Raw genomic sequence first — 12,122 nt, forward strand, 5'->3', positions numbered from 1 at the left:
TTACTCCCTTGTCTCTGCTGATCCATGCCTGATTAAGGGTGCAATCTTGCCACACCTGTTCACTTGAGTAAGGACTACTGATGTGAATCAAGGTTGTAAGATCAGGACCGTATGGGGGACAGATAGAGGCCATATGTCGAATGCATATGCTCTTAAAACATTTAAATTAACGAAGTGAGGAAAAAGAATTATTGTTACAATGCATATCAAACTGCGTAACATCTTCCAAAGGGTTTATGCATTTGCTTTGCAAGGCAAAGCTGCTAATACTTAAAAACATACCCTATTTCTTGGTTTAACAAGTGCAAAAATTAGAGAGAGGGAGATGCTGACATATGAATATTTATATGTATAGAGAAATATAAGTGCATAGATGTAACAAAGTTGTTTAGTATAAAAAAAAGTATCGCTTTGCTATGCACTACTCCATGTGTATGAGACACATGGCTGGCTTTCGGCACCTGCAGGCCTTCAGAGCACAAGTTTTCAGTTGGTAAGGCAACTCCCATCTTTTCATATGCTGTGTGTTTATACCTCCCTACTGTGTGTTCCACTCCATGCATCTGATGAAGTGGGTTTTAGCCCACGAAAGCTTATGCCCAAATTCTCCTCATCGTTTTTGCTGATACAGACTAACACGGCTACCACTCTGAAACAAGTTTTCAGTGGAAGCAGACTTGAAAGTGGTTTGCAGTCTCCAGAATCTCGTGGCTGGTAGGAAGAGCTCAATGTAAGTGTTTGCAAGAGGGTTCCCCACATGACCTGGGGCCATCCCTGAACACATGAATGCATCTAAACAGGTGACTGGTGACAAAGTCAGGCTGGACAGCTGGAAGAGAGTGGTGGAAGGCAGGTAGATGAGCCCTTTTCCCTATAAGCTGGAAAGGGGTTACCTCAGGTCCACTAGGGATACCTGAGTCCAGTTAAGGGCTGCCTGAAACCTTGAAAAAACCCCTCCGCTGGTGAGAGAGGAGGGGGAGAGACTAGCTGCTGCAAGGCTAGTGGCAGCAGGGAGAAAGGACTCCTCCATGGTGGAAGGCTGCTCGCTTCGCTACAGGGGAAGCTACCTAACTGACTGCCTGTTTAGGGGATGAACTGGCACCCCAGGGCCAACAAGGCCACCCAACCCCAGAAAGAGGGTAGGAAAATGTATTCCCCTTTTCTGTGTTGTGAATTTGTGTCCTTTGGTTTGGCGGAGAACTCTTTGGGCCTCCCCTGGAGCCTAGCTGGAAAATATTGACAAGTAACCCTCTAGTGGGAAAATAAACACTGTCTGGAGTGGGGCTGATTGACTCCAGGCCCGCCTCCACCGGCAGAGGAGCAAGTGCTGAGGCCTGTGAGGCGGAAGAGGTGCCTAGGCACACTTTGAATCTTTGACCACCAGTACTGCAAAATCACCCTCTCCCCCATCTCAAGACCGTATTAATTCCTAACTTCAGTAGGAAAAGAGAATCCAAAGATTTGGGAAGATTATTTTTTTTAAAAATGATGAGGAGCAACAACTACTCACCAGCAGCATTTGGAATAAAAGAAGCAAAGTTGTGTGGGAGTGTTAGGTTTCATGATGAGGTGTCCCCCCGTAATTACTGCCACACCTTACACCAGTGACAGGTACATTTTAAAATGAGGAATGTTTCATCTTGGGAGAAAACAAGTGGAGAAGAGAGATGGCAGCTCAGCAGGAAACAACCAAATGATTAACAATGATGCAGTTAAACTCTTGGAGCCAAGTTCTGCATTCCTGAAGTGCCTCAAATCCCATTAACTTGAGGGAGTCCTGGGTGAACAAGGAATGTAGGATCAGGCCCGGGGGGGGGGGAGGGGGCTGGTTTCTCCTGGGGAGATTTTTTTGGGTTAATAACACTAAGCACTTGTTTATATAGTGCTTTGCATCATTGAAGCACTGCACAAACACCAACCTTCTCCACAGCCCTGGTAGGAAGGAAAGGATTCCTATCCCCGTTTTACAGCTGGGGTCGCTCAAACACACAAGGCCTGATGCTACACTGCGCTCCTCCCATCTTAGGTCAGTGACGCTGGTGTAAAACTGGAGTAGCACAGCGATGAATCAGGCCCAGAGAGATCGACTGACTTGCCCAAGGACACACAGCGAGACAATGGCTGAGCCAAGTTTAGCGCATGGGGAGTCTCTAGGCTCCCAGTTATTAGACTTTGGGGAGACATTTTCAAAACTTGGGCTCTGTCCAGAAGCCATTTATTTTTTAGTTTGAACAAATCTCCAGCCGTATTTGAGTGGGAAAAAAAAAGAATTCTTGTGACCTTTCTTTGAACAGCCCCACAACCAAAGTGATGAAAAGGTGAATTCCAGCACCAATAGCTCCTGTTGAGGAACTCTGCAGACATAGTCCTGTTCCTCGAAAACGTGTTTTGATTTGACCAAATTCTGGCTGAATCATGGAGGATGAAATTCACCCCTGTGCAGAGAGCCAGGTACCACTTTCATCCCATTTAAGCCTTAGTGGGAGGGTTTAAGTGGGGCACAGGTCTTGTGCAGGCGCCTCTGCATGGGGGGGTGAATGTCACTTCTAAGGAATGATCATTTAGACAGCAATGGTTATGCATGTGTAAATATACAAACTCACCACCAAAATATCCCTCAGGGACCCTAACCTGGTGAACTTAGAAATGTTAAATCTTCCATCTCTCAACACACATGCACATGTGTCATAATCAAAATTCGAGCCCCATCCGGTAACCTCGACTCGTGTGAGGAATGGCACCTTATATAAGGGCTGGTCCCTTTAAGACAGTGGTTCTCAAACTTTTGTACTGGTGACCCCTTTCACATAGCAAGCCTCTGAGTGCAACCCCCTCTATAAATTAAAAACACTTTTAATGTATTTAACACCATTATAAATGCTGAAGGCAAAGCAGGGTTTGGGGTGGAGGCTGACAGCTCGCGACCCCCCATGTACGAACCTTGTGACCCCCTGAGGGGTCTCGACTCCCAGTTTGTGAACCCCTGCTTTAAGATACGGAAAAAAGGATTAGGAGAATTTCCGTGCCTGTTCAGAAACATCCTTTCTCATTTACACAACCAGGCTGTCTTTTAAAATGAATGTAAACATCCCAGACAGGCAGCTATGAAGTGCTGTAGAAATCTTACCAACAAACTGACCCATGCTATACAGTTGTGTGAATTAATTCCTGCAGTGCCACGTGCAGTGGAAATCCATTTTTAAGTGAGGACGTTTATTATTTCTCATCCTAAGTGTATTGATTAATTTATTGATATTATTTAATATACACCCAAGGGCCTGATTCTGATCTCAATTGCAAGTAGTAAACCTGGATGAACTAGGCTGAAATCAGTCAATGATCTCCACATTCCGCTCAAACCTCTACAGTAATTGGCCCCAAACACTGTAGTAACCCTGGCCTGAAACTCTGCCTGCCATTACATGCTCAAATTCATCCTCAGTAACAACTGGAGGGTAGGATTTGCCCCACTGACAATGCTGAAGCAGTTTGGACAGATACTGCAGAATACTATACTATTATTTTAATAAGCCAGAGAATACATCTACAGCGGCACCATGTTGTTCCCTGTGAGGTGCTGAGCATCCTGAATGCCCATTGTCTCCAAGCCCTCATGGGTAATAACTTTTAGCACTTGAATGTATGTACAATCTGCTGCTTGCACAGCTTTGTGTGTGTGTTTTATGTATTAGAGCTGAGGGAATACGCTCAACATTTTCCCCTGAATAGTTACCAAAATTGTAAAAGAAATTGCTTTCACAGGGTTTATGCCCCTTTTACACGCATCTTCTATGCAAATTCTAGCAAAGAAATGCTCATGGCAACAGTAAATTTTGAGCAAATTTTGAATTTGCAAAACATGAGTATTTGCTTTGGAAACCTGATCCCAAGAGTAGCACTCATCCAATCAGGAAAGACCTATACATCCAATCAAAACAAACCAACCTGGCTTGAAACAAATACTTACAACAAACTGCTTCGTGCACAATCTACAGACCAAGAATTTTTCGCTAAAATAATCTGGTGAACAATTATGAATAATGACTAAATTTGAGAAAAGTTTAAACTTCTCCTGGACAATTCACAAACTCCCACTGACTTCAACAGAGCCAGGATTTCAGTCTCTGTCTTGGTTGTAGCTAGCGAGTAAAATAGAACAACATTATAGAACACTGTTGTAAATGGTAAAAAGATACCTTTTCTCTAAAATAGAAAATGCAGTTCCTATTTCCTTTACCATCTCTTTGTAAATCCATGTTTCTTTATCACCTTCTGTTGTCAGAATATTCCAGCCATTCATGTCCACCTTCAGCATCCTTCGTTTCATGTTTATATCTCTTTCTTTTCCCTCTGTAATTCGAAGTCTTATTCATCTCAGCCTCTAGGCTCCTTCCAGACTCAATCTTTCTCAGACTTTCTTCAGACTCGTATATTTAGTTTTTAAGATTTGCACAACATTGGCCTCCGTGGACTTGAATGTATTTGCCCAAAATCCTGAGGAAGGTCACTCTTTCCTCAGATGAGGACTTCCATCATGTCGGCATCAGGAAATTCAGGCTTGTGGACCAAACTGCTTACTCGGCCTTTGCTATCTGACAGCTTCCCATGGCTGGGGGAGTTCTCTGTGACAGTGAGGAGAGAAATCCAGATTCATCAAAAAGTCTCTAAAACTAATGCAAAATATTTTGGAGGGAAAATCTCTAACTATACTTTTTTAACATTTAAAGCCAAATTCATCCCTGGGGTAGTGACACCAGAGAGAGCTCCTCTGGCGTTTGCCAGGATGCAACAACTCCTCAGTCACTTATGCCCTCTGGGATAGAATTCTAATGTTTATGTTTCAGTTTTGCAATTTGAAAATATAATTCCTTCCACTTGCAACATCTGAATTTCTCTGTGGCAAGTTGGATTTGCACCAAAAAGGGCTAGGGTGTATTTCATAGTAGAACCTGACCCTGAATTCCTGGTGCACCAAAGGAATCCCACTGACGTTAGTAGGTTAGTTAGTATGCAAAGAATGTAGGATTGGACACAGTGTGAATTAAAGGGACATGGTAAAGATAAAAATGACATTTAACAATGTTTCTTCCCCTCTGTTTCTAATAATCACAATAAATACCTACCTAGGTACTGAAACTGCCGTATCTCCGTAAGAATCCTCAGATTCTTAAAGCAGAAAGAATCTTTTAGATCATTAAAGTACAGAGAAGTTTAAAAGATTAATTCACTGTTAATTGAAAAGGGGCTTGAACTAAACCCTACAGCTGAATTTTGGAAAACATACTGGCCAACATTTTCAGGTCACTTGTGATTGTGGACACCTTGTAGAGGCCTGATTTTTAGAAGGTGGGTGGCTCATCTTTGGCCCCTTGAAGGTGTCTCAATTTGGGCATCAAAATCCCAATGTTCACTGAACAACTGAAATCTGGAAAATGTCAATATGCTGTAGGCTTTACCATTACTTGGAGAAGCTTCTTAATGCAGCTACTTTGGATCTATAGTGATATAACTGAGCGCAGAATCCCTAACAGATCTTTCTATTCATGCATTTTGAAAAATTAGTCCAAGATACTATTGTAATCCATGTATTTGATCTATCTGTCTATTGCCCACATCACAAGAGTATCTAAAGGCTGAAAATACAACTCTACACCCAACTTATTTCCCTTCCGGAAGCCTAAATTTAGGGTTTAAATTACTTGACTGCACCTCTTTCAATTAACAGCAATAGATTTGTTTTCATGGGGAATAAAAGATCGTGTAGGAAACAGTCTTTTTTTAAAATAATGTTTTTAAAACAAATATTTCCTGTAACTAGGGCTGTATAGAAACAGTTCCCATCCGTCAAAAATTATTTCTAAATCAAAAGTCCCTAGTTTTCACACAAAAGTAAACCATTCTGTGTTTTCGGCTCACTTTTCCCACAAGTTTTCATAAAAATATGAAACAAATGGTTTCTTCCCCCCAAAATAGTTTAAACTGGGAAAAGTCTCCAAAAACATGTTTGTCTGAATGTGGGAACAAATGCGGAATGTGTCCAAGATGAGAAATGTTGTGACCAGTTCCAGGCTGGAATGTCACTTTTTGCACCACAAATAACTGTACATGCTGAAATTTCCCCGCTCGGCATAGGAAAGTTTGCAAGGCCAAAGCAGATGGTTTTGCACACATCTCTCTCATAAATTTGACTTAAAGAATGCTTTTGATTTTCTTGAGATAACCACCAACAACAATTTATCTATCTAGCTTAGAAGTACTTATATCTATCTAGCTGTCTCTCTATAATTATATTTGTCTCAGGCACTTATATAGCACGAGTCACCATAATATCAATGCACTGATTGTACCATGAAGGTTGGAATCGCTTACCCAGCTTATCTCTAGCGCCTTTGGCTCCTGTGTGTCTCAGGGCAGGGCTGTTAGAAGGGGTGGTGCTTAGCCTTCCCCTGCCTGGGAAAGAGGCAGTGTTTGGCCAGAAAAGCTCAGAGCTTTTGTCAGTCTGAGTGCTGCTGTCTTTGCTGCCTGTTTTAGCATGGGAGGCGCTGACTGGCCAGGAGGAGGCTGCACAGGACAAAGAGGGAGGTAAGGGAGGCAGTGCAGGGATTGATGAATGGTCGTGATGATCCTTTCCTAACAGCAACCCTAAAAACACAATAACGATCATGTTAGTAAAATCAGAGATGGAGAAGCCCTGCTAGATCCCTCAGCCCAGCCTCGTCTCAGGGCAGGATTGTTCTCTAGGGCTTTGGTGCAGGGTAGTTTTAAATATACCCACTAATGAGGTGTCCACTGCTCACCTGGGGAGGCTTCCTCTGAGAGATAGCCTCCTAGAACTCACTATCAGGAAGATTTTCCTCATAGTCAGCTTAAAAGGTCCCTTCTCTTGAGTCCATGATAAAACCCCCTAGAGGGGAAAGAGGGCTCAGGAATGGAGTGAGATTCACCTCAGGGATGAGGAATTTGGAGGCTCAGCACATACTCAGTGGTGTGCTGGCACCACTATGGTGCCACCCAACTTCCCCTTCCTCCCATGGTTCTCAAAGGAGCACAGCTGACTGGTTAAGAGTAAAGTGCACCTCATACAGCAGTTGCCATGCACCCCGTCCATCGTTCCCCAGAGCCATGGAGGCCCAACCTTGCAGAGTTGGGATAGAGGAGCTTCAGCAGGCTACCCGGAGGGAAGGAGCATACAATGAAGATCCTATTGCCAATCTTTCACTCTCCTACTCTCAAATCCATGCATATTTACTTCCTGCAGCCTATATGAGCAGATAAAAGCACCAGACCCTTCCTTTGATCCCATTGCCACTCATTATATTCTGCATTGTTCTTCTTCCTCTTTGGCGTTCATGTTGTTCCCATGACACTCTCAGAAACTATTTCCTCAAGGTGTACAGATTCAGTCATTTTTACGTGTTCTGATACATCAGTCCTTTCAGAACAACTGCTCTTCTCGGAAGCCCCTCTCGTTTGCCTACATTGTTCTGACATCGAACACACTGAACACAGCATTCTGAAATTGCTGTCTCAGCAGTGCCATGCAGAGAGGGGCTATCGCTGGACTGTAATGCCTTTTTGCACACAGCCCAAAATGGCATGCCTTCTTTCTTTCCTGCCATATTACATTGCAAATTCCTATCCAAAGTGCTCTCTGCTCTCTAGTTTAATGCAACTTTTCCTAGCCCAGAGAAGGATTCATTCCTATGAAATGTGCATATACTGCCTGCAGTCCTCTGGGTATGATTGTCAGGCGAGTACAGCTGTGTCTGAACACACAGGGTGGTGGCTCAAACTGTTTGTGGAAGGTGGCCAATCACACTTTCAAAGCTGCCCCTCAAAGTCTTATTCTGGCCACAGACAGATTTTACTTGTTAAGCTGTCCTCTCTCTGAAACCATTGGCACGGCCAATGCCTAGCTCAAATTGGAGCTCACCTATGCTTCCTTTCCAGGTCTTCTCCTCCTTCTTTTCCTCAGCTATCTGATTGCTGGTGAGAGAGGTCTGGCGGGAATGCGCACCCGTTGCTGCAGCGATGGACGGGACCGATCGAGCAGGCCGTAAACTTGTGCTGTCTGTTTTCCCAGCGTCCTTCCGCAAACGCTGCTGAAGGACCTTGATCATGGCATCTTTCTCAATTATTTTCGCATGTAGATTCTTTATCCTGCCAAAATACAAATGTTCTGTTTACAAAGATGAAAAATAACTTCTAGATCACAGCTATTCCACTGCTGCCTTTTCAGGACTGTTCCCTGTAGTACATTCTCTGCTGCTTTACCCCTTCCAGTTTTAAGCAACTCAAACAATTAAATTTCCACCATTTCCTTTCAGGGCAATTGCACAACTTAACTGGGCAATATTTCCTGCTATTCAGCCAATGGTGATACTTTTTATAAGATTAAATAAATAAATAGATTTAAATTAAGCTGGTCCACTGATATTACTTCAATAAACTAGCAAGAATAATCTGAAAAATAGTCCTAAAGATGCTGTGGACTGATGGGATCACTCAGATAGGTAAAGGAGCAATTTTCTTTGCCCCACAATACTTCTGGGCTGAATCCTGAGTTCTTTTACTGTGGCAGACTGCAACTGGGGAGTTTTGCCTGAATCAAGGTTGACTGAATTAAAACTGAGTAAAGACCTCAGGAGTTGGCCCTATAAAAGATTGAAATAAAGATTTTAATAATTAAATTATCTTGCCCAAATCTCTGAGGGCCCATACCAACTGCCACTGAAATAAATGAAAAAAACTTCCATTGCCTTCAGTGAGCATTGGATTGGGCCCTTAGTTTCTGTTGAAAGCTGTGGAAATAACTAATGGTCTGTGTTTTCCAACTTACTAGAGGCCCCAACAGCTTTTTTCTATAGACCCTGAAAGTGTTTTAAGATGATAACGAACCAACTATTTGAGAATAGGCTGTGGAAACATGGCAGTGGAGAATTTAAGACTGAATCAAACTGAAAAGGTTTGAACCAACTAATTAAAATGCCAGTCAAATGAAAATCATGTCTTATGAAATATAGCCAAATACAGCAGACATTTTTTGGGAGGGATTTAAAAAAGAAATGTCACATATGGTCTAAATAGACATATAAGGGAGGTAGAAACTTTAAGGCTGTCATTTTCAAAATGGAGTGCCTAATTTGCACTTGCAACATAAAATCCTGATCCAAAGAAGTCAATGGAAAAATTCCCACTGATTTCAAGTCCTCTGTGTGTGTGCATGCATGCATATATAAGATAAAAAACATAGAACCGGTTAAATTATATTTTTATTTTCTGGAAAAAAAAATGTGAAGAACATGAATTTTTTTGTCAGAATTTTGTTTGGCCTTTTTTTGCTTTTTAACAAAACCTGGGGAATATCTGTGAAAACAGAAATTTTCTCAAAAAAAATTGCTACTTAGTCATAAAGCCATTTTTAATAAAAAAAGAGTTTTGATTACAAATATTTTGAGCAGCTCTAGCAAACAAGTAATTGGACGTGCCACATACATATTTGCATTTGTATGCTCAAAATGGGAAAACTGCACGTGCAAATGGGAACTTGTGTGTGCATAGACAGGTTCTGTACCGACTACTGCTTTCATAGATTCCATGCCAAGAGGGACCACTGTGATCCTCTAGTCTGACCTTCTATATAACACAGGCACAGAACTTCCCCAAAACAATTCTAGAGCCCAACTTTTAGAAAAACATCCAATCTTAATGTTAAAATTGCTGTGGTGAAGAATCACTTGGTAAATTGTTCCAATGGTTAATTATCCTCACCGTTAAAAATGTATGCCTTATTTCCAAGCTGAATTTGTCTAGCTTCAACTTCCAGCCATCGGATTATGGTATTCATTTCTCTGCTAGATTGAAGAGCCCATTATCAAATATTTGTTCCCCATGTAGCTATTTATAAACTGTGATCAAGTTAACCCTTAATCTTCTCTTTGTTAAGGTAAATAGATTGAGTTCCTTGCATCTATAACTATAAGGCATGTTTTCTAATCCTTTAATCATTCTTGGGGCTTTTCTCTGGACCCTCTCCAATTTATCAACATACTTGTGTATGTATTTTATTTGTGGGTTCAACTTCAGGTGTTCAGTTTTGAAGGTTTGTCCCTACATGCCATGGTACCTTTCATATACACCTCTACCCCGATATAACGCTGTCCTCGGGAGCCAAAAAATCTTACTGTGTTATAGGTGAAACTGCGTTATATCGAACTTGCTTTGATCTGCCTTAGTGCGTAGCCCCGCCCAGAACGCTGCTTTACCCCGTTATATCCGAATTCATGTTATATCGGGTCACGTTATATCGGGGTAGAGGTGTAACTCTGAGAGAGAGATATCAGATACATACACACACCTTTTTGGTTGGGCAGCAATGAAGTCACAATTACATCATTGGCTACTAGTAAGTCTTGCATTAAAAAGTCAGAATTTTGAGTGAGATCATGCAAGCTCATGCCAAGCTCCTTTTTCTAGTAAGGAAGCCATCCGTTTTTAAGGTCTCTCTTTGATGTGAAGAAGGTTTAAATCCAGGGAGGGGAGGAGGCAGAACCTAATCTCTGTCTTTTAATAGCTGAAGAGTGAAATGACTAAAAGTCAAACTGAAGCAAAATCCCTCCTTTTAGAATGAGCCTGTTGGCATGCAAAGGGCTAAATGACACGTGGGCTGGCTTATCCAAGAATCCGAGCAGTTAGGATGCTATGGATCTCATGATAAGACCTTTAGCACACATCCCGTGGTAAATATTTAACAGCTGTCCTTTACGTGTATTCCATGTCCTGACACCTCCGGTTGGCTTGAACAATCTCCTCCTCTTCCTGCCATATTCGAACCTCCAGGGAATTCTCGTTGTAGCTGCCATTCCGCGAGTGGTTAATGACTGAGGTATCCCTAGCAACACAAGACATAGCCACACCCTTTAGTGTCACTTGGTTCAATAAAAGGGCTCTTTCGATACAAACAGGCATGTAACTTATTTTACCATTCACATTTCAATGGAAATCTACAGCTATATTTGGAGGGTGTAATAGTCTAGAGAAATGAGTATTTCTGAAAATACAACAAAAGGTGGGCGGGAACAAATTGGAGGTGAAATCTCATGTTCTAAAATGAATTAAAATTAAAGGATACAGTCAAGATAAAAATAATGGGCCAGATCCTCTGCCAGTCTAAAACAGCTCAGCTCCATTGGGTTCAATGAACCTATGTTGATTTACCTCAGTTGAAGATCTGGTCCACTATATTAAACAATAAATCCTTAGCTGGTGATATAAATAATAAATAAATGAATTGTGGGTTATTTTTAACTCCCCTCAGGTTTCTGAGCCTTTGAAGTACACCTGAATCATGTTTCATGTTTTTTCTGTACAATAACAAGGGCTAGAAATTTTTTTAAAAAATTAGTGAAAGCTGAGATTCTCATGTAATCACTTGGCTCTATGTGCTGGCGCTTTAAGAAAAACACCAAATAATGTGAGGCTTGAAAGAAAATCACAAGAGTCAGCAACATTGAATCTAATTTGCTGTTTGCTTCTGCACTTCAATGCTGGATGAGAAAATGAGACTGATCAATTTAGTTTCCGGTTTCAAGTTCAGTTTCACTTTCTGGTTCTCATACACTAGCACAAAGCTGGTTTGTTTGGGTTTCCAAAGCCATAGGGGAAAATTTTCAAGAAAATATTTATGTAAAGAAAAATATATAACTGATTAAAAAACATATTTTATGTGAAATTTTGCAAACCTTGGTTTTGTTGTTGTTTTTTATTTTACTTTTCTTTATAAAGTCATATCTACGTTTAGGATCAAAAATATTTGATAGGGTCCTTTCAATTATGATATTTTAGATGCCAGTACACACCAGTGACAATGCCTTGTATTAACTGTAACACAGAAATATTAAAAACCCTATTCTGAAGACACAAAGGGCCTGATTTGCAAAGGTGCTGAGCACCCACAAGTCTAGCTAAAGTCAACAGCAGTTGTAGGTATTTTGCATTGTGATGGGGTGACTACCCCACAATCACCTTGCAGGGTTTAATGCAGGCCAGATGGGCCAATTAACCCCTTAGGCAGCTGATTAAGGAAGCTCAGTTGGGCAGTTGACCCAGCAATTTAAAAGGGC

The 12,122-nt window shown here is 41.5% G+C and overlaps 1 protein-coding gene across 6 annotated transcripts in view; it reads right to left on the bottom strand.

Annotated features, from left to right (window-relative positions):
- Positions 1 to 1,809: 1,809 nt before the first annotated feature.
- The window catches only part of AMOTL1 (angiomotin like 1), a 120,280-nt gene continuing 109,967 nt past the window's right edge, over positions 1,810 to 12,122 (bottom strand). For 4 of the 6 annotated variants that reach the window (XM_034758923.1, XM_034758925.1, XM_034758928.1 and 1 more), the window contains 4 exons: positions 10,766 to 10,891; positions 7,934 to 8,160; positions 6,370 to 6,642; positions 1,810 to 4,622 (listed from right to left, as the gene is read on the bottom strand). In XM_034758923.1, the coding sequence (XP_034614814.1) occupies positions 4,516 to 4,622; positions 6,370 to 6,642; positions 7,934 to 8,160; positions 10,766 to 10,891 (733 nt within the window). In that variant the 3' untranslated portion in view covers positions 1,810 to 4,515. Of the gene's footprint in view, positions 4,623 to 5,123; positions 5,167 to 6,369; positions 6,643 to 7,933; positions 8,161 to 10,765; positions 10,892 to 12,122 lie in introns of all 6 variants that reach the window. The other 2 variants (XM_034758924.1, XM_034758927.1) reach the window with 2 other exon arrangements.

The sequence above is a fragment of the Trachemys scripta genome, chromosome 1 (assembly GCF_013100865.1).
Source record: "Trachemys scripta elegans isolate TJP31775 chromosome 1, CAS_Tse_1.0, whole genome shotgun sequence".
Taxonomy (NCBI): Eukaryota; Metazoa; Chordata; order Testudines; family Emydidae; genus Trachemys; species Trachemys scripta.